The 22,721-nt window shown below is 40.8% G+C and overlaps 1 protein-coding gene across 3 annotated transcripts in view; it reads left to right on the forward strand.

Annotated features, from left to right (window-relative positions):
• The window catches only part of fgd5a (FYVE, RhoGEF and PH domain containing 5a), a 65,382-nt gene extending 44,736 nt beyond the window's left edge, over positions 1-20,646 (forward strand). For 2 of the 3 annotated variants that reach the window (XM_072665962.1, XM_072665960.1), the window contains exons 8-21: positions 3,789-3,879; positions 4,071-4,121; positions 4,961-5,019; positions 6,174-6,245; positions 6,853-6,921; positions 11,715-11,798; positions 12,025-12,104; positions 12,980-13,073; positions 13,310-13,447; positions 13,852-13,954; positions 14,130-14,266; positions 14,542-14,670; positions 15,071-15,225; positions 16,102-20,646. In XM_072665962.1, the coding sequence (XP_072522063.1) occupies positions 3,789-3,879; positions 4,071-4,121; positions 4,961-5,019; positions 6,174-6,245; positions 6,853-6,921; positions 11,715-11,798; positions 12,025-12,104; positions 12,980-13,073; positions 13,310-13,447; positions 13,852-13,954; positions 14,130-14,266; positions 14,542-14,670; positions 15,071-15,225; positions 16,102-16,138 (1,299 nt within the window). In that variant the 3' untranslated portion in view covers positions 16,139-20,646. The remainder of the gene's footprint in view (positions 1-3,788; positions 3,880-4,070; positions 4,122-4,960; positions 5,020-6,173; positions 6,246-6,852; positions 6,922-11,714; positions 11,799-12,024; positions 12,105-12,979; positions 13,074-13,309; positions 13,448-13,851; positions 13,955-14,129; positions 14,267-14,541; positions 14,671-15,070; positions 15,226-16,101) is intronic. The other variant, XM_072665961.1, reaches the window with a different exon arrangement.
• Positions 20,647-22,721: the final 2,075 nt, after the last annotated feature.

Below are 22,721 nucleotides of genomic sequence, written 5' to 3' on the forward strand. Positions count from 1 at the left end.
TTTAAAAATTACATTAGTAGCACATTTTGGTGATACAAGGTTTTACCAGCGCTGCTTTTTGTGTGTAAATGTAAACTAGCTGTTTACAGTAAGCTGTAAACCGTCGCTGTTCATTACGCCCATAGCAGGTCCTTAAATTGCGCAGGTGGACTGTGTGAGATAAGGGCGTAAAGAATGTGTTACACACACCGATTTGGCATCTGGGCAATGAGGCAGACAAAAGCCAATTAGTGAAGCACCCTGCTTTAACAGGCCGGAATTAAATCAGCGCTGGGTGCAGACGCTGCCTCAGCCCAGCCTGCAGTGATTTGTGTAGGCCGTCTGCACACTGGCATCAGCCACTGGCCCTGTCCATCTCTGGCTTTCTTCCATCGCAGCTCAAGTGTGTTAAAGATCAGCCCGTAGACACAGAGACACACACACACACACACTAGCAGGCTGGCTGGCTCCCTGACTGGAGAAGACACTTCTTCAGCATAAATATCATTTAGATTGCATTCTTACCCCAGGCTCTCAGAACATGGTGCTTCATCAGTCCAGACAGATTTAAGACAGCAGTCAGGTTACTCTGTAGCCGTGAATCTGGACGACTTTAATGGTCGTAAGATAAAGATAATTTTCCAGAAGAGAAAATGAGGTAATGAGACACAGGAGGATGTTTATTAGAAAGAGAATGAATAGGAAAAGTAGAATTGTTGAAATAGTGATGATAATGATGATGATGGCAGTATAATGAAGATGATGATGATAACAAGGAGAAGGATAAATTAAAAGTAGTATCTGAAAGACCAAAAATTTAATGTAGAGATACATCTGTAGAAGTGATGTTGTCCAAGGTTCTTGAGTATTGAGGTTGACCGATGCCCATAAGCTGAAATTGAGATTTTGATTGGTTCTGCCCCAAAATCTGAGTATAATTTTGAGTTTATTTCTGACCATAGGTCAGTGATCTTTTTTTCTCAATGTAAGCATCCTGACCTCAATCAGAAAGTGTAAAAGCATCACCATCACAGTGCTTTTTTGCAATTTGTTGCTGACATGATTTGAAAGTGAAAGTTAAATAAACAGCAGATGCTCACAGTCTTACATAATTTAAATATTTAAAAATGTGTATACTCATTTTACTATATAATATAATAGTTTTATAATTTAGCATTAGCACCTCTCTGTAACAGAATAAGGCTGAACCGATATACAATTTTTACCGATATTGATCATAAGGACCTAAAAATGACCAATAATACAACAATGACCAATAATAAAACAATACAGACAATAGTCAAGTCAAGTGGGTTTTTATTGTCATTTCAACTACATACAGAGTACACAGAGAAACGAAACAACGTTCCTCCAGGACCACGGTGCAACACAGACACAGTAATACAGTAATGAAGTCAATTAAAGACTTTAATTAAATTAAATTTAACATAACTCTCGACTGACAAATTTCTTAAACTCAAATACACCTGAAATATAAACTGCATTCAATAGTATAAAATAGTCTTAAACAGAATATAAAAGTCTTAATTAATGTAAATATGTAGTGAGTGCCATCAGCAGTCGGAGACTGAGAGAGTACAACTGCTCTTGCCCCCCACTGAGTGGGTAGATGGCTCTACCTACATCACTTCAGTTTGATGCTGGTGTCTGCAGGCCAATGCATCGGAGCTGGGTACCCGGCACTTTCCTCAGAGAAGGTTGGTTGCCTTGTGACATTGTTTTGGTGGCAAAGAGAAGGTGGCTGGTTGCATTATATGTGATAGAGGAAGAATCTAAAATTGAGGAGGAAAATTGGGTTAGTTCCCATGCACTTCCAATTACTCCTCATATTACACAGTGCTGCCAGACTGGTAGAGTGAAGGCTGGCACATGCTTCCCCTGAGTCACATGATACCTCATTGCTTTTTTTGGAACTTCATCAGACAGCTCAACACGCTTGCAGAAGAACACTTACTGCTAATTATGTCAGCTAACAGACAACTGACGCCTGGGGCCGATGCTTAGATGCTCTTACCACTAATAGCATTACAGTATCATTTCTTAAATATGATATGAACATTGAACTCTCAAACATTAGTAGTGCCCCCTAGACTATGAGAGTATTAAGGTTATTAAGCTGTTGCTCAAACTAGTATCACATTCCTGAAGGGAAGTTATCTGTGCTTTACTGCTGAGATTTCAGTCAACGCTTATTAAGTCCATGAAACTCAAATGTCGGCCAATTTAACAGATCAAATAAAGTATCAGGCCCAATTCCACGGGGTAGAGGTGTGTGTTATACAGATAATACGTATACCCGTACTGTCTCTATACCGATACAGGAGAGACCTCATGCACCAAACCCAAAACTCAGCCTTATCTGACCTCCAGAGATGCCCTTCGAGCCTTTGAGCGCCAGTGAACAAAGCCTTGTCAAAGTCAATTAGGCCGTGATTGATTTTTTTGCCTTTTCCCCGACTGATTCACTCGTTCTCTGCTTTTTTTCCTCTGTGAATAATGAATAATTGAGGGAAGGAATGAGATTTATTCAGGTTCTGAGTCCGCCCGCGGCACAGATACAGGGAAAGGTCAGCAAACGTCCTTGAAACGATTTCTTTTCATTTGTTAGGTGTGTGATCTGTGATCAGGTATTGTATAGTAGGTTGAAGGTCAGGTGTGTGAGCGATGAAGGAGTGATAGGAAAAAAGAGAAGAAAAAGATGGACTTGGTATCCAAGTCTGTGAGGGAGAAAGTGACTCAAAAAATGCATGTGTATGTTTGTGTGTGTGTGTGTCCGTCTATTCTTCCTATGTTTGCATATAGTGACATATAGGAATTCACATACAGACATGCGATATATTATTACTATTATTATATATTATATTATTATTATTATTATTATTATTATTATTATTATTATTAAGGATCATATATTTTTTATAAAACTTTAGGTATTTATGTCATATGTATTACGTGAAGACCTCAAGTGCCTATATGTAATTATATGACTAATACATATTTTATGGGCTCTTTTATCACACATATATATATACATATATTACACAGTGGTTATATTATTATTACATATAGGATGTACATGTACTTAGACACATAAATTAGACATATGGGTTATACTAGTATTACATACACGTACTTACATGTATATAATGATATATATGGGACATATCATTACATTTCCTACAGAAAGTTATTATTTATATAAACAGTCAAAGTCACTGACCACAATAGGCAGTGAATACACTGGACCAGACACATGTCAAATACCATGTGGCAGTGGCAGACACCACTAGTTATAATATATATATATATATATATATATATATATATATATATATATATATATATAAATATTTATATAAAAATTATATTATTATGATTACCTATAGGTATGTGTGATTTATATATATATATATATATATATATATATATATATATATATATATATATATATATATATATATTATAACTAGTGGTGTCTGCCACTGCCACATGGTATTTGACATGTGTCTGGTCCAGTGTATTCACTGCCTATTGTGGTCAGTGACTTTGACAATCATATGTGTGTTGAATCAAACGCTGCGAGTCACTTCTTACTGAATCAATTGCTTTTTGAGTCGTGATCCAACTCATTTGAGGCATTTTCCCACCAAGAATGGCTGTGTACAAGTCCTCTTCCTTGCTGACGCTACAGTATTATTACATGAATGCACTACATATATGTATATAATACATGTATATATATACATAAACACATGTGCTAAATGTGTGTGTGTGTGTGTGTGTTACAGCAGCAGAATGCAGAGGGTGTGCAGGTTCCCGTGAAGCACCAGCTGCTGCAGGTCATCGTGCGAGTGCTTCAGTATCGCATGCTGCTCACAGGTAAGTTAGCTTGACAGTACCTGTCTGTGTGTGTGTGTGTGTGTCTCAGCATGAGACGGTGAGAATGAGTGGAAGGGGAACGCTTGTCTTCAGGCTGGGGTTGTTTGATTGTTTTCTCATTTGTTCCAGACTGAGCCTTTTTTCAGTGTGTTCTGATGATTTGCTCTATGTCTGCTCTTCATTCTTTCCAGATTACTTGAACAACCTCTCCCCCGACTCCAAAGAGTATGAAGACACACAAGGTATTTATTGTTCTCCTGCACTCAGTTCCTACAAACTCATTCCTTATGCTTTCAGACTTGAGCTTTAAGAGAAACGCCCAGTTTTTTCTCCAGGTCATGTTTAATAATTTCTGTAAAATATTAAGTGTCACTAATGTATAATTAATAATAATAATAATACATATATAATATGTATATATATAATGTCTGTATATTAAATGGAAGCTAGACTGAACACTGTCCAAATGTTTGTGGACTTTAAATAAATGCATTCAGCTCTTTTGTTTCAGCCATTGCTGACAAAGATGTGCATATGTACACATACACACACACACACACACACACAGCTTGTCTAGTCCCTGTAGAGAAGTACTGCCAATAAAATAAGACTCTCTGGAGCAGATAAACATGAACCTATTGGCACCATGATGCCTAATGCTAGGCGTGGACTAGAGGGGTATAAAGACCCCCAGCTGTGTAGCAGTGGAAGAACTGTGTTCTCTGGAATGATGGATGGTGCTTATTGGGATGAGTGGGAGAGTTGGAGATGAGGTGGGGTGGTGATCCTCCAATATCCTGACCTTACTAACGCTGCTCTTGCAATGCTTACAGCAATGCTCACTCCACAGTCTGGTCTAACATCTTCTTCCTGGACAGTAGAGACAGTTTCTCCAAAAGCAGGATAAACTCTTTTTAAATCCCATTGATTTCAGAAGAAACAATAAGTGAGCAGGTGTCCCAATACTTTTGTCCATTAATGTAGCTGAATATCTACAGTTTTACCTGTATTTCACAGATGTGGAATGTTGAGTTTTGTGATTTTTAGGTCTTTTCTAATCTCTGTTGTTTTTCCTGTGCAGCTGCACTCGTGATCGTGTCAGAGATCGCTGACCAGGCCAACGACAGCCTAAAAGACAGGGTGAGTGTGTGATTGTATGTGTGTGTGTGTGTGTGTGTCTGTGTGTATGTGCTGCTCTGCCAAAATGTATACCGTGTGATGCTGCGTTCAAGGATGAGGAAAGATGATGTCATCAAAACGTTCCAGGTGTTCCAGTCCAAAACAAAGAGTGCAGTGTGACCAAAACCAGACTGAATCAGTGGAGCTCAATGGCTTTCCCAAACACACACACATACACACACATGCAGACGCACCCACACATACACACACACAGAGGATCCCTCTATCTCCTCCACTCCTATTCATTTCCGAACAGCTCTTCCTTTTCCGTCTCCCTCCCTCATTCACACACTAACAAAAGCAGTCACACATTATCATGTTGTCTCTCTCTCTCTCTCTCTCTCTCTCTCTCTCTCTGTCTCTCTCTCTCTCTTTCTCTCTCTCTATCCTCTCTTTCTCTCTCTCTATCCTCTCTTTCTCTCTCTTTTTCCTCTGTCTTTGTCTCTGTCTCTCCCTCTCTCACACTTTCCATGTTTTTCTTTCTTTCATTATCTCTCCTTTCTCCCTCTCTCTACCTCCATCCCCCCCCTCTCTCTCTCTCGCTCTCTCTTTCTCTCTATCCCCTCTTTCTCTCTCTCTCTCTTTCTTTCTCTCTCTCTCTCTCTCTCTGTCTCTCTCTCTCTCTGTCTCTCTCTCTCGCTCTCTCTCTCGCTCTCATTCTCTCTATCCCCTCTCTCTCTATTTCTCTCTCTCTCTCTCTCTCTCTCTCTCTCTTTCTCTCTCTTTTTCCTCTGTCTTTGTCTCTGTCTCTCCCTCTCTCACACTTTCCATGTTTTCTTTCTTTCATTATCTCTCTGTCTCTCTCTCTCTCTGTCTCTCTCTCTCGCTCTCTCTCTCGCTCTCATTCTCTCTATCCCCTCTCTCTCTATTTCTCTCTCTCTCTCTCTCTCTCGTACCTTGTCTTTTTCCATTCTTTCCTTTTGTCTATCTTTATTTCTTTATACATTCATTTCTTTCTCTCTCTCTCTCTCTCTCTCTCTCTCTCTCTCTCTTCATAACTTTCTCTGTTTTTCCATTCCTTTCTCTCTTTGTTGCTCTTAATAATGTAACAATATTACAAACATTCTCTCTCTCTCTCTCTCTCTTTTTCTCTCTCTCTGTCTGTCTTCCTACAGGAGAATTTGCTGCGCCTGGTTCACATCGAGTACAGTGTGAAGGGAAAGAGGGCTCTGCTGCAGCCGGGACGAGTGAGTGGTCCATATGTGAAGTCATTCGTTCATGGTTACTGACCCTAGGTCCATAATCAACCGCATCCCCCACCTTCCAGTGTCCAGCTACAGTATTCCACCCCTCATTAATTCCCAAAATGAGGATTCGAGCATCACTGGAAACACAAAACTGAATTAAACCCAATCAGCTAATTTACGCCTGTGCTTGGCCCGTGGTTCCCTACGACCCCTGGTGACTGAATGATGACTGCATGAGCATTGTTTGTGTATTACATCACAAACAATTACAATACATGATTACATATTTATTTATTTATTTATTTGATACACAATTACATAATAAACTAATTATTTTATTCATTTTAACCAGCCATTTTAACTTGGCCACAAGTCATTTATGGCAACATTTTGTCACTGTCATGCAGAAACGTATCTCCAAAAATGGGAACTTTACAGGAGACTAAAGATTTTTTCTATTGATCCAATCATTCTGATCATGTAAAGCACATCTGCCGGATTGACATTATGTCAAAAAGTGAAAATATGGCACAAATTGAGTTCGTTTTTGTGGGACTGCTGCCATATACAGTATCTGTAATACAGTATCTGTGTGTGTATGTTCCAGGTGTTTGTAAAGGAGGGCACTTTAATGAAGGTCTCCCGTAAAAGCAGACAGCCTCGACACCTGTTTCTGGTAAGTCTTCGCTCAGTTCTCCATTGGTAGCAGGACATAGGTGACAGTATTCTGACAGGCCAGTCTGGAAACCAAAATCCTGGTGTTCAGCTCTGATGGAGAGTCAGCACTTAGCAGAGCTTCACCACACTCTGCATACACCTCTCTCTGTCTCTCTCTCTCTCTCTCTCTCTCTCTCTCTCTGTCTGCTGCTCTTGTTTTCGAGGCTTCGCTTCCTCGCAGGATGTTTGCTGTGGGTCAGTGGATGATAGTTTCCTGTGTAGGGCCTGCAGTGCCAGCACAGACACTCAGCAGAACACCTAAACAACGACCAGTAGCATTCACACACACACACACACACACACACACACACATAGAGAAGCTTGGGAAAAAGCTTGCTGAGCCAATCTGGCAAGAGGCCTACAAAGGGGTAGGCAAAATACACTATATGGACAAAAGTACTGGGACACCTACCCATTCATAATTTCTACCGAAATCAAGGGTATTAAAAAAGAAGGCTTTCTACTATATTTTGAAGCACTGTGGTGAGGATTTGATTGCATTCAGCAACAAGAGCGTTAGTGAGGTCAGGATGTTGGATGATGATCACCACCCCACCTCATCCCAAACTCCCCAACTCATCCCATACTGAATGGAGCACCAAAGACATACTGAATGGAGCACCAACCATCATTCCAGAGAGCACAGTTCTTCCACTGCTCCACAGCTCAATGCTGGGGGCTTTATACCCCTCCCTCATGGTGCCAATAGGTTCATGTTTATCTGCTACAGAGAGTCCTATTCTATTGGCAGTACTTCTCTACAGGGACCAGGCAAGCAGTGTATGTGACAGTAACGGGTGCAGCTTAAAGCAGCAGTCACTGGCCATTTTATTAGAAACACCTACCCTGTGGTGCACAGTACATCAGCTCCCTATATCATGCCAGTTATTGGAAAGAGACCACCAGTGGACCACCTTTGACCACATCTTATTTGGTATACACCTACAAACATGCTACTTGGTCAGAGGTCCAACATCCAAAGATATCTGCTCGATAGCGGTCAGTGAGTGAGGGTACAAGATGAAGGTATGCACTGATATGAAAATTATGGACAGATGTGGGTTTTTTTATGTACATACATAAGCAGGGTTTAGGAAGAAACAAAGAATATGCAAGTGTCCCAATACTTTTGTCCATATAGCATATATCTGTCTAAGGCCCATAATTAAACAGTTATCATATCATATACATCTAGCATCTGATAAACCAGCAGCACAACATTACACACACACCTCCTCCTCAAACCCTATACATACAGCTTTCTGTTCATAGCCCTCTCGTCCATTTCCCTCTCTCTCTATATTCCCCTTACTCTCCCCTCTGTGATCTCAGTATTGAGCATCTCTCTGATGGATGCTGCAGTGTGAGTGTATATGAGTGATGGTAGAGCGTGTAATGCTGCCCGGTGTCAGGAGGTCCGTGGCTAAACATGGCTGTCTGGGTCCGGCTCTTATTTATGGAGTAATAAGTGAAACCAAGTCAAAAGCAACACACAGATCCATCACTCACTCTGTGACCGAGACTGGAGGGCTTCTCTGCAGCAGCAGCAGCAGCAGCAGCCATTTAGCATTGTTGACAAATAACACACACACACACAGAGATACACAATCGTGACTCAAATTGCATAGGTGTGTTTAAGATCTCAGTCTCAGAAATCAGTGGCAGCTTTTACTTAGTGGTCATGCTGCAAAACTGCACTGGCTAACAACTAACAAAATGCTCTCTGCTAATGATGCTAAAGCTACCAGACAAGGAGCTAACGTGATTGTCTCATTATCTCTGGACTAGTTTGTGAAGGCATCAAATACAAAAAAATTGGTTGCAGTCCGGTTATATAAAGTGTTAGCACTTGCAAGGCACATGGCGATGCTCATTGCTATCTTACTCCCCGCCAACAGTCTATTTTCACGCCTTCCACCTGCGTTGTTTGCATAGCAACACTGCTTGTGAATATATCTACGCTGATGGGCGTGGTGATCTCAAAATGAGGGGTGTTCAGGTCAGTTTCTGGTGTATTGCTGTGTATCTTGGCATCAGAAAACACAGAAGCTCCACTGACTGAAAACAGCCTAGGCAGACGTTCGTCAACAGTCAGACGTTCATTCGTTTGTTGCTATCTCGGCACTGAATTGTCAACACAGGCACGTGCAGGCCGACGCTGGTACACCCCACCCTGCATTACACCACTGAAACAGCAATCCGCCAAAGTCAGATCGCACCTGGCTCTTAAAGGGAACGGCGAGAGACACGCTGATTGGTTTATTACTGCACGTTACGCCCAGAACACACCCATGATTCATTAAGAAACTTAGTACATGCGCTTCGAGCTGGGCAAGACGGACTTTTCCTGTCGTTACGATAGCAAAGACAGGACACTGACATGCCTTAAATCAAGCTGGCGGTGCGCGGTTGATGGCTCGCCAAAAGATCGCTAAAATAGGGCCCTGAGTGTTAGCATAATCAAGTGTACGTATTTAATAAAACATATAAAAGACTTAATGAATGTTCTTTTTTCTCTTTGAAGACTTTCTGTGCTTTCTGCTAATGCAACCTAATGCCAAAGCAACCTGACAAAGAGCTAAACATGATATATCAACATTTGTTGGCTAGTTTCTGCAGACAGGCTAATGTGATCTAAGATATTGTTTGCAGAGGATTGTTTACCTGGTTTTTATATGAATATTTAACTACTACTGTTTTCCTTGAATGAAGTTAGCCAAGACAGGCCCGAAGTTCAAGGTGTGCTTGAACTGGAGCTACAAGGCTAACGTAGCTAACAAGTAAAAAAAGCTTATGGACACCAGTTAGCATCATGCAAACTTAAGGCCTGAATCATCGCACAGCATGTGATCTGACACTGAATGACATACTATATATAACTATAATTATTATACATAACATAAAATATATATTGATCATATTATGTATAAACTATATTAACAGGCATCCTAAACTCGTTAAATGTATTATTACGTTCTGTTCTGTTCGTAGTTGTTGTTGTTTTTTTTTAAGTTTTCTTTTTTTTTGCTTGTTGTGGCTGTTCTGAGGCCCTCCGCCCAGTCTCGCCTTTCTGCGAATCGTCCATGCTGAATTCCTGGATGCTGCCTATGAGCTACGGATGTTTGGGGCACTGTACGGTGTGAGTGTGTGTGTGTGTGAGAGTGTGTCCCATGATGTCATGGCTTTTGTTTAATGCTAAATTTGTCAGGCCAAACACAATGAATTGGTTTGAAGTGTGCCTGCTGCACGTATGGGTGTGTACGTATGCGAGTGACTATGCGTTCCCAGGATTACAACATCATTGTGAAGACTAGCAAATAAGATAAAGTACAGCTCTGTATTTTAAAGAAACCCCTATTGTGTGTAGCGTGTGAACTGCTCGCCGCCAGATCACAACCCAAACACATAAATATGCTACAGAATGTGTGCTGAAAAGTGGGCTGCATACAGCAGCAGCCCGGGGTGTGATTTAGAGCTTGTGCTGTCCTCTTGTGGTGAACACTGCAACTAACACAGGCTGAGGTTGTCATTTTGGGGATTGTTTGCTTTAGAAATATGAATAATTTCATTATAATGGTTGTATATACATTAATAACTTATATAGTTTCAAATAAAAATTACATTTAATTTTTAAAAAATTACATATAATTATTTACAGTGAATCAAAACTGCATAACAAATGGATCAGCTGGAGTAAAATGGCCTATATTAATAAAATATGAATACAGTTCCCAACAGCAATAATATACTATAACCAGGGGTGGCATTTTATTATTTTGTTGGGGTGGTAAGGATGATTCTAAGGGCCTGTGACTGACAGGGGTCCTAACAAAAATGTATTAATTGAGTATTTTTGCCAGATTGGTCAGAATTTTGGGCCCCAGAGTCCCTGACAGTGTCCCTGACTACAACTAGTTGTTGAAGTTGCTGTAACCCTTTTTAATGAATGCAGTCAGCTACTTTAAGCACCACCCACTGTTAACACAGGTGTGCAAATTCACCCACACATTCTCAGTAGAGTAGGACTCTCTGGAGCACATACACATAAACCTATTGGCAGCATGCTGCCTGAAACCAGGTGTGGACTAGAGGGGTAGAAAGCCCCCCAACATTGAGCTGTGGAGCAGGGAACTACTGTATTATCTGGAATGATGGTTGGAGCTCCATCCAGTACTTTTGGGATGAGTTATGGAGTTGGGGATGAGGTGGGGTGGTGACCATCACTGACCTCACTAACTAACGCTCTTGTCGCTGAATGCAATCAAATCTGCACAGCAACGCTCCTCCAAAATCTAGTATAAAAGCCCTGTTCCCTAGACAGTAGAGACAGTTCCTCTAAAAAAGCAGGATAAACTTTTTTAATATCCTTGATTTTATAAGAAACATTGACTGAGCAGGTGTCCCAGTACTTTTGGCCATATAGTATATATTTGTAAAAGAGCTGTGGGTTTGAAGAACCTTTACACTATTGCGCCACCACTGCCCAAACCCATCCCACTCAGCAGTTGTGGCACAGGGTTGTGGGTTCGATACCCAGGCTCAGCAAGCTGCCACTGTGGGGCCCTTGCGCCAGGCCTTTAACCCTTAAAGGCAGAGGTCAAATTCCACCTGTGTCCATCTAAATTGGTGAATATGGGTGTATTTTGCAATGTTTTAAGTATTTTAGGGCTCAACCAGAAGGTATAAATTAAAGTAACACACTGGAATTACTCACAATGTTTGTGTGTGTGTGTGTGTGTGTGTGTGTTGTAGATGAACGATGTGATGCTGTACACCTACCCTCAGCAGGATGGAAAGTACAGGCTGAAGAATACTCTTCCCCTCAGTGGCATGAAGGTAAACTCTATGTTCTTTACCTTTGGTCTCCTGTTTCTGCAGCCTACACACAACACCTACATATGTCAGTGTATAGCATGTATTCACACTGTCAGGACAAAACCCCCTCCGCTCATTTCTATCGGTCCGTTTATTAGTGCATTTTATAAAAATATGGAGATCTAAAGTTTTGTTCTGACAGCCAGGATATGTAACAATGTACCCTGTGTGTTTGTGTGTATTACAGGTCAGCAAATCTGTCATTGACAATGTGCTCAACACACTCAGGATAGAAGTCAATGATGTCACCATCACCCTCTCAGCCAGGTAAGCCTGTGGGTTTTGCATCATCTGGAAATGCCAGGTGTTCTTCATTCTGGGTGAACATGTCAGCATGAATGGACCAATATAAGCAGAGAATGGGGTTACAAGTGGTCCAGCGGAAAAGGCGCTGACGCTGTGATCTGAGGATCCCTGGTTCAAATCTCAGGTCATGCTGCTTTGCCATCAGCAGCTAGAGTCAGAGAGAGCACAATTGGCCTTGCTCTCTCTGGGGTAGGTTGATGGTACTGTGGTGGCTACTGTGATGTTGGTCAGTACCGGCGTCTGTTAGCTGTTTTATCTGAGATGGGGAGCGTAAAAATAGATAGTCTTCACCTTACTAGTGTTGGGGGTTCATGGTAGTGATAGGGGGAGTTCACATAAATGGGTATTTGATAATTGGCCTTTCAAATTTAGTAGAAAATTAGAAACAAAACATAATTAGAAATTATATTAAATAATCTAAATTATATGCTTTAAAACTAATGAGACTATTTGTAGTTTAGGATATAAGTAGCATTTATTATTACTATTATTATGACGATTTGTGGCATGTTTATTAATTGTATTGCTGTAATTTATATTATAAAGATTTTATTCAAGGAAATTTTTTAACATTTCTATTGGTCCATTCATCTTGAAATTCTGACACAATGTCCAGATCAACTGCCAGATTCAGATGATGTCAAAAACGTAAAAAACTAAGATGGAGATACAAGGGTTTTGCATGACAGCGACGATATGCTTACAGTATATGATGAAAAAAAAATTATTTGGCAACAGAAACGTAGAAGAAATGACTGTGTATGTATTCGTTTTTTAGCGCTTTGTAAATCTCTCTCTCTCTCTCTCTCTGTCTCTCTCTCTCTCTCTCTCTCTAGTTCTCTTGCTGAGAGAGAAGACTGGTTCCACACTCTGAGCCGAGCTATAGCCGACCACGCTGCAGGCCTCAATACATTCAGCTCCTCCAGTGAGGTGATTACGGTCTTTACCTACCTTAACAAATAGTATGCTTAAATATAGGTTTGTGTATGTGTGTTTGTGTGTGTGTGTGTGTTTGTGTGTGGCTCAAAAACCTGACAAATTACATATAATGAAAAAAATAATTGATCAACTGTGATTTGTGAGAGTATGATAATGTCAGTTCCTGGGCTTGGTGTGTATTTTTTGGTCTAACTCTGACTCCTCTCCTGGTCCCCTGTTGTTCTCAGGCCAGGGAGAAGTTGTGGATGTCTCTGGGGGAAGCAGCTCCAGTGCTGGTGCCCATCTCCCATGCCATGATGTGTATGAACTGTGCCTCAGACTTCAGCCTGACGCTGCGCAGACACCACTGCAATGCTTGCGGCAAGGTACACACACACACACACACACACACACACACACACACACACACACACACACAAACACCCTGTTAATATTTCTCCTAAAATAAGAGAGAAAAAAACACTGCAGTTATTTTTATTTTTCTGTTTTTTATTATGTTTTTTTTTGCAAATATTTAATTTATTATTGTTGTTTGTTCTATAAATAATGTTCTTCGAAAAAACGAAACATACAAAAATTTACAGTTTTGTCTGTTTTTGGTTTAAGAAACAAAATATATGATGTAGGATACCGTATGTTAAAGTAAATATTATATTATATATAGATGTTTATTTAGCAGATGTTTGCAGACATGCTTGATGAATTATGACAAATTAGGCTGGGCCACATTACCAGATTTCTCAGCTGCAGTTCTGTCTCTTACCTGCAGGTGGTGTGTCGGGCCTGCTCAAGAAACAGGTACCCGCTGAAGTACCTCAAAGACAGAGTAGTGAAAGTGTGCAACCGTTGCTATGCTGAGCTTAAGAAACGAGGCAAGTGTACTATAAGCACAACCAGTCAAATAATGATTCTTTACACTAAAGATTTAAGAAATTGCTCAAAGGGTGAATATATATATTCACACTTTGCCCAGCGTCTTAGATCGTTTGTGTAAAGCATATCACATAAATTATTCAAATCTTTGATGTATCTTTGCCGTTCCTGTAGGTGGGACTGTCCCCATGCCGTGCGGCAGTGCGAGTCCACACACAAACAGAGCCAGCAGGCCTCTGTCCGCTGTATTCCAGAGCCTGCAGCCTCCCAGCCTGTGGAAAAGCAGGAAAAGCACGTCACCTCTCGCTCAGGTACTACAACACCTTTGAAGCTGTGCTTGACATGGCCCTGTAATTAGCAGGTGTAGTAGCTACATTAGGGCAAACAAATAAGCAAACCGTGCTGTCCAGAGTTGCCCACCACTGCGCTAGTGTAGTGTACATTGTACGTTGTGTATAGTGTATATTTGAGGTGCAGGGTCTGTCTGTCTCTTTATATCTGCCTTACAGTATATGTCTCTCTTCTGTTTTTCCTCTCTGTGTTGTAATTGTGTGTGTGTGTGTGTGTGTTGGAATTGTGTGTGTAGGTGTCAGTGGGCGCTGAAGGCTCCACTATGAGTGGGAGTCTGCAGAGGCGAAAGAAGAGTAAGCGGAAGTGGAAGAGGCTGTGGTTCCTGCTCAAAGACAAGGTGCTCTACACCTTTACAGCCCGAGAGGTGAGGGGGCCCAGAGTCTCCTACACCAACACACTCACACACACTCACACACTCAGACACACACTCAGACACACAGTATCCACTGACACTTCTGCTGCATTACCAAGCACTCAGGTCATTTTGTCATTACAACAGATGTTAAAGAGTGCAGACCTACATAACTTATGTCAAATGTAATTGCAATAAGTGTAATTAATTACACAATTACATGTAATCAAATAACAGAAAGCAGGTGATAACTGGGTGTTTATTAGTAAAGTTTATTGCTGTTAAAGCTGATGGATTTCTGTTTGTTGCTGTTGTATTAATTTAATGTTTTAATTGTATTTATTTATATATTTTCTCCCTCTTTCTCTCTCTCTCTCTCTCTCTCTCTCTCTCTCTCTCTCTCTCTATGTAGGATAAGGTGGCGAGTGAGACTCTGCCCCTGCAGGGTTTTACAGTAAAGCTGTCTGATCAGTCTGAAGGCGAGGAGACAGACGGCGTCTTCCAGCTTTACCATAAAAAAACACTGTACTACACATTCAGAGCGGACGATCAGAACACCGCACGCAGGTCTCTCTCTCCTAATTCTCCTATATATGTAGGTGTGAGAGTGTGTGTAGTTGCCGTGAAGCAAAAATCTGTGTACCTTATCTAGATTTTATTCCACATCATTTTGGAGCATTTCTATTGGTCCATTCTTTACAATAAAAAAAGATATAATGTAATTAATAAGTGCCAAATGATGTTAGTCTAGGTCTTAAAGTGCAAAACAGCAAAAATGGAGATACAAGGTTATAGCAAGACAGTGATGAAGAACCTGTTAACAAGGCAAAGAACCATTTAAGCACTCAAAGGGTGCAAGCAGAAGAGTAGTGGTCTGTGTAGTCGCGCCTAACTGCCACAGTATGTACATACAGAGCATGTGCAGTAACCTATGTATGAAGACTGATGGGAAACCAAATTGTCCTTAGCAATTGTACTAATAAAGCAACATGCCATGCTAAGCTTAGCTTAAGCTAACTGGCGTCCGACTACGGCCCTACATAAAAACAGGACCTATAAAAGGTGCATGCCTACTGTGTATGTATGCAGGCTGTCCCGACTACCTCAAGGAGGGGCTATAAGACAGTAGAAGGAAGCAAACTGTAACTTGAATGGGAAATGAAAAATGAATAGAAATAAAACTAGCCTTATGCATTTGAGGGTATTGTGGTTTTTCCTGTCATACCAAACCATGATGGACGTCCAAACCGTAGTGTGAACCAAGCCATGACTTGACAAGCCATGACTGTTTACCGTTACACCCCTAAAATAGAACCATTGCCTTTAGTAAACCCTTTAGGAACCCTTGAGGAACCCTTGAGGAACCCTTTTTTAAGCGTACATTAGTCAGCTAGTTTATAAATATTGCACGTTCTCATACACACTTCTTTTCTTTTCTTACAGATGGGTGAATGCAATGGAAGAAGCTACAGTATTATAGTATTCATCCAGCTGATGCATGACTCTAGACACAGCCTTTTTTAATTAACATTGGATTCATCTTATACCACACCTCATCCCTCCTGACTGACAGAGGGATCTAGTGCCATTATACCGTGGATTACCCTGTTGAAGTTGTCAAACCCCACACCCTTAAACAGAGTCCCTTTCTGCGCATGCTACTGGACGTTCCTTTGCGGACGACATGCCGCTGTTACTCCAGTGGTGCTCCGGCTTCTGATGTAAGCGCATTCCAGCTGGAATGGCAGGCCTTGTTTGGTTAGCCTGTGTTCTGTACAGAAAAAGTGCAGCACGCCAAATGGAAATAGTTCATGAGCTATGGCTGAAGTATGCCGCTGTTGGCTGCACACCCCCCTCAACGGCAAGAGGTTCAATTTTGTACAGGGTTCTGTATAGTACTGAAAATGATAGTGGAGCCATACTTTTTTTGAACCAGTATGAAGAACCCTTTAAGCAGACAAAGAACCATTTAAGCATCTAAATGATTTCTGTATCGAACCATTGCCTTCACTGAAGGAACCCTTGAGGAACCCCCATTTTTGGAAGTGCAGAAATAAGTTGCACATGAAACGCAGCTGGAAACATCTTACATGTAGGAGATATCTGTTGCATAAGATTATTCAGAACAGAATAATTGAGTGTCCTCAATTAAATTAGGTTAAATTAGTCAGTTCCACTACTTTAAGCTGCAAAAACTGCTGACTCAGATGTGGAATGGGAGGCTCGGAAGTCACCATTCCACATCAAGGCACCACTATCACACAATGTTCCTAGAAAGACTGAGAGGCTTTTGACAGTGTGCATGCTGAACCTTGCTGGGATTTGAATTTATGAGCTCCTCATGGTTCCACTTTCTGTTCTTTGCTAGACACAGAAATGTACATGACTTCACAGCTCTGGGTGGCGCAACTGTCTAACTGTCATGCAAATCAGGAGATCATAAGTTTGAATCTCAGCAACACCACAGCCATCTATGGTCAGGAGTCTGAGATTAGGGACCCTGCCACCCCATCAGTGGTCAAGGATTGTTCTGACCACCTAGTAATCTGATTGTAATCCGATCACAAATGAGTCCGGAATGAGTTACCCTTGACTGTTCTTGGCAAATTGCCCAACCAACTCATTAAGAAAACCCTCCCAATCCTCCCAAAATTAGGAGGACGAAGACGGGCACACGCTTTTAAAAATACATGTGAAGTCAACCACCGTCTGTTTTCTAACGGTTGCCAATGCAGCATCGCTAGGTGGTCAGCAGGCTCCCCAGACTCCCCAGCTCTGCTACATTAGCTAACGGACACCTGTACACTAAGAGTGATGTGGGTGAGAGAGAGCCATCTACCCTGCTATAGGCAGCATGGCCAGTTGTGCCCTCTCAGGCCCCGGCTGCTGATGGCAAAGCAGCTTGACCCAAGATTCGAAATTGGCGATCCTAAGAGAGTTACACTCAGCTTTCAATGTGGTCACGTGAAATACGAGTGTGATCCAATGGCTGAAGCGCATGTTGGTATAAGGTGTAAACAGCCTAATTGATTCCAGTCTTCTGAATTGTGATTCATTTGATTCAGTTTGTTTGGTTTGCATTTTAAACAGATAAACCTGTGCTAAATTAGTGGATTCTTAAGCACCGCCACGTTAGCAGACCATCAGGCTAAGGTGGTTTTATGAGAAATGTCATTGGAAGCATAAGGAATAGCATGAAACATGAACCGGCCTCTTAAGCTTTGAAGTGCAGTATCTACAGTAGTATATCAGGTTGAATATCAGCCGTCTGTATTTTGATAAATGTATGTAAACATACTGTGTGAAATATATTCCTGTTTTTTCAACAACACTTTGATACAAGACTGTATATTGTAAGTGACGTTAGCTGTACATTTCATCAGGAGATATCAGAGTAATTGGGGGTGTAATATAATTTGATTTGTATGGGGTTGCTGTAACTGTGCCATGATCGTCCAGCTTGCATCACAGTTTATATTTAACTTCACTTTTCTGACTGTAGGTCGATCTGAAGTGCACTTACTGAAGCTGGTGTTGAACTTTCTTCTGTTATATTTGTGTTATCAGCTGTCTTTTCATCGCTTGCCACATTTTTAAGACCTGATACTAGCCTAGAACACACTTGGATCCAAAAATCCAAGCAAGATTCTTACGTTTTATTGAGTTTATTAGCTTAATATGTCCACTACATGTCCAAATGGTTGTGGACACCACCTTCTAATGAATGCATTCAGCTACTTTAAGTTGCACCCACTGCTGACACAGGTGTGCACATGTGTGCATACACACACATACAGCTTGACTAGTCCTTGTAAAGAAGTATTCTCAATAGAATAGGCCTCATAGAATCCTCATAGCAGTTCTTCTCCAAAATCTAGTAGAAAGCCTTCTTCCCTGGACAGTAGAGACAGTTACTCCAACTCTTTTTTAATGCCCTCGATTTCAGAAGAAACAATGAATTAGAAGGTGTCCCAAGACTTTTGTCCTTTTAGCGTAGTATACAGCTACACTACAGAGGAATTTCAGTGGAGAATGTAAACCCGTGCTATACTTTAAGCCAAGGCTTTAACCAGATCCTTCACTTTCGAATGTAACCACAGGTCCACTATGCTGCCAAATTCAGTTATCTGTCATTTTTAAAACATGTAAAAGTGTCTAAGGGGGATGCCATGTATCTGCCATATGTCTACATAAGCCATATGCATCTACATGACAGACGAAGAAAGCAGAGAAATCAGATGATTCTAATCACTGTAAAGAAAGTGTTACTGGTCCGTGTTTCACAGTCCAGCAGTCGTTCCAGCATTGCATAATGTGCCTTTGTTCACTTACTCAGTGGATTTAAGGGGAATTCCACCACATGTTCACAGCTTCTACATACTGTTCTTACTGCACACTGTTTTTTGGAGTGGTTTGGTGTGAAATAAATAATTGTAGTGAAACTTTGGATCTGTTTCTAATTGTAGTTCAGTTAACTTGGTCCGGTCCAAGCAGGAAAATAATGCTTTTGGAATGTGTCTTGGAGAGACGGATGTGTTTACACTGCAAATGCATCTCAGACAAGCTCCTGAAGTGGTTTGAGAGATTGGATTTGTATCCAATTGGTTTAAATATGTCTTGGGTGCGTCTACACTTGCATTTTTATGTGGCTTGGCCTGATCCAGATATAGTCCTGACACTCAAGACGGATAAAGTGACCAGGTGTAAAGTGACCAGTCTTACTGACTGATTTCTTTACAGTGGTTGTGATAAAAACCTAGAGTTGCAATGTCTACATGGCAAATATAGCTGAATTTTATATGTATATAATGTAAATATATATATAAGCTTTGACCTACAATGCCCTCTTTCCCGTAAATGTATTTAAAATTTGTATTTTACACCAAAATACTATGTTAAAACTAGTACAATGTCACAGATATTAAGCAATTATTACATTATATATTATATTTAACCTTTTGGATGTCTGGCTTCTATCACCACCACTTTGCATTTCATTGCACTTGATTGCATTTCACACCAAACCGCTCTAAACTACATTGTTTTCCTACAATTTACTTTAAATTAAGCAAAAAAGTTGTAACATTAGTGGAATTTCCTTTTACGCTGATGATTTAGCTGGTGAATATTACAGTTTTTACTGAACACATATACCTGTAACTGTTTGGAATATTTTCTTTAAAAATATTAATACTGTACACTAAACTGCAGTGCTGGGATTCTTCTGGACTGAAACTGGACCACATTACGGTATGATACTGAATGTGTCAGTGGTGACTCTGCTGTACATCTTTATAACACTGAAGGAAACACTGGGAGGACGGAAGACAGTATGTCGAACTACACTGTACACCGAAGGCCTGTCAGTGGCTGCGACAGAGCCTACATCAACTGAGCCTTTTTACTTTTACTAGACCTTAATAAATGGGATGTCCTTTAAATGGCTGTTCTGGAAACTTCGGTTTTGAATGTCGTCCACTTTCTGTTCCGTCTCTGAATGCGCAGTTGAGGTCTCCTTTGTTTCAGAGGCTTTTATTCAATGCAAAAAAGCTTGTTCTGCCTTTTTAAAGATAAAAACAGAAGCACAGCCTCTAATCTTGAAAAGGTTTTGTTACCCACAAGGTTTTTGAGTCCTGTTTTGTATTGCATTGTGATTATATATATATATATGTATATATATAATCCTGCCTATACAAGTGGAATCTCGACCTTTGTAAATGTAAATGTACATAATTAAAAACCAACATGACCTTTTGTTTTGTTTGCACTGATACTGAGAAAGAAAAAAAATAAGATATGCCACTTTTATCTCCATGTTTTTACATATGAGGGAATAACAGTTATGTTTTTGATGTTCAGCTTATTAAATGTACAACCTGGTTCAATAATGACATCATTTTTGTACGTTATTTACACATTAAGGGGAACCAGCTCTATGGAAATCCACTTAGGATATTATTGTTCAAATAAATAAAGGGAAAAATTCAAGAGCAATTCTGTCTTACTTGCATTTTCACACACGTCTCACGCTGATGACACACTACTTTTTTTCTTTCTTTCTTTTGATGGGTAGCCACTGTGGGGCAGTACATACATTCCTAAAAACACACGACACCATTCAGACACTGTTATGCTAGACAGGTATGATGACATCCTTCTTTTCCTTTGATTAATAGTACAATGTGCAGAGCCACAGGTGTATTAGAAACACCGCCCTATTATTAAATGATATAATATGGCCACCTGCACTGTTAAAGGCATAAGATCCTTGAGGAGCTTTTGGAGGTTTGAAACAGTGGAGGAACCTCTTAAGGTGCTCTGAGGAACCTTCAAGGTGTTTCTAAACAAAAATTCCTCAAAGCACATTAAGTTTCAAATTGAAGAACCACCAAAAGTTCCTCGAGGATCGTATACGTTTCACCTCATAGTGGGATTAACCACCCTTGGCTCTTGGATGAGGCGATGGGAGGTGTTCATTATAGAGGTTAACTGCTCTACAGCGGCAAGTCGTCTATCCCCTCTGGCCTCTGTGGCCCATGGGGCTCCACTCTTGTGCCGTTGGGAGTCACTCAATGTGCGAGAAGTCCATTCTCGGTACACCTTCACTACGGCGGCTCTGGAACATCCCATGACGTTAGTGGTTTCTGGGATGCTGCCACCCTGCAAACAATGAACACGATACCTTCTTTTAAGGCTTTGAAGCACCTTACCTTCAGTTTTAAGAGTATACATGAGCGAGATGAACTACGTTAGAAAGAAAACATGGATTTAAAAACATGGAAACTGGACTAGGTTGGAATTCTCCACATGTTTTTCCACTTCTTTCCCATGCCTGCCCTCACATCTCTACCAAAGGCCCTCTACAACCCTCCCAAACAATGTTGCACCCATAGTTAGGGCACATCACACTGTGCCCTGAGTTTTATGGTTCCGTTCTGAGGCCAAAGTGGAAAAACAGTCTCTCAATAATGAATAGAGCTCTGAGGTCAGTAATGGACATGCAACCTGCTAATCTCTCTTTGATTATACCCAGTGCCTTTTTAAACTAAGCCTGAAGTCTTAGAGGACAGGTTACTTTTAATCCAATGTAAGAGAAGAGCGTTATCACCAACATCTTTTTTTGTGTGTGTGTGTGTCGGAGCTGCAGTCGGGTAAGGCGATATAACTGGGTTAACATAATGAGCTTTATCAAAGAGTCCCAGCCAAGGGCCCGGACAGAGTTGGGTAAAGTGGTAGAGAGCGTGAATAATTGATGTCAATGAAAAAAAAAAAAAAAGAGAGAAGAGAAGAGAAGGCGCAAAACATTTCGGCCTATTTCTTTTCACCCTTTAAAATATTGATGGCCCTGAGATCCCCATTGTAAGGGCTTTTCATGAGGCTTGAGCTCTGGCTAGCATTTAAGCTGTGAGACTGATCTTGTATCAGCTGACCTAATCATTCCAATGCATTGTCCTACACTTTGTAAAATAATTTATAACCGTTTATCAGAAGCCTCATGTATAATACTTATATAACACTGGTAAGAGAAGCCAATGGCTTTAACAACTGCCCATAGACTTCTATCATAAATTACTGGACGGGTTGAGAATTTTATTAAAGGGGGAATTATCCTTTCAAAATGTATAATGCATAATTATACCTTAAACATGTAAAAAGTCATTCAGGGTGGTTAAGTGTGAAACAACCATTCTAGAGAAACTTACACACTTACTTTATTGTTCATAATGGTGGTGACAAATTGAAATGGCAGGGGTGGCTCAGCGTTTAGGGCTCCGGGTTCGATACCTGGGCTTGGCAAGCTGCCACTGTTGGGCTCTTGAGCAAGGCCCTTCACCCTCTTTGCTGCCCAGGCACTGGAGTTGGTTGCCCACTGCTCTGGGCGTGTGTGCTCATTGCCCCTACTTCACTAGTGGGTGTATTCACTGTGTAAATTGCGGAGGACACATTTAAGCTTTGTTTGAAAATAGTTTTAAGATAAGATGTTATGCCTTAAACATATTTTAAACAAGCCATTAATGGTGAAGAGATACTTGAAGAGTGTATTAAGGCAAAATAGACTCCAA

The sequence above is a fragment of the Salminus brasiliensis genome, chromosome 21 (assembly GCF_030463535.1).
Source record: "Salminus brasiliensis chromosome 21, fSalBra1.hap2, whole genome shotgun sequence".
Lineage (NCBI taxonomy): Eukaryota > Metazoa > Chordata > Actinopteri > Characiformes > Bryconidae > Salminus > Salminus brasiliensis.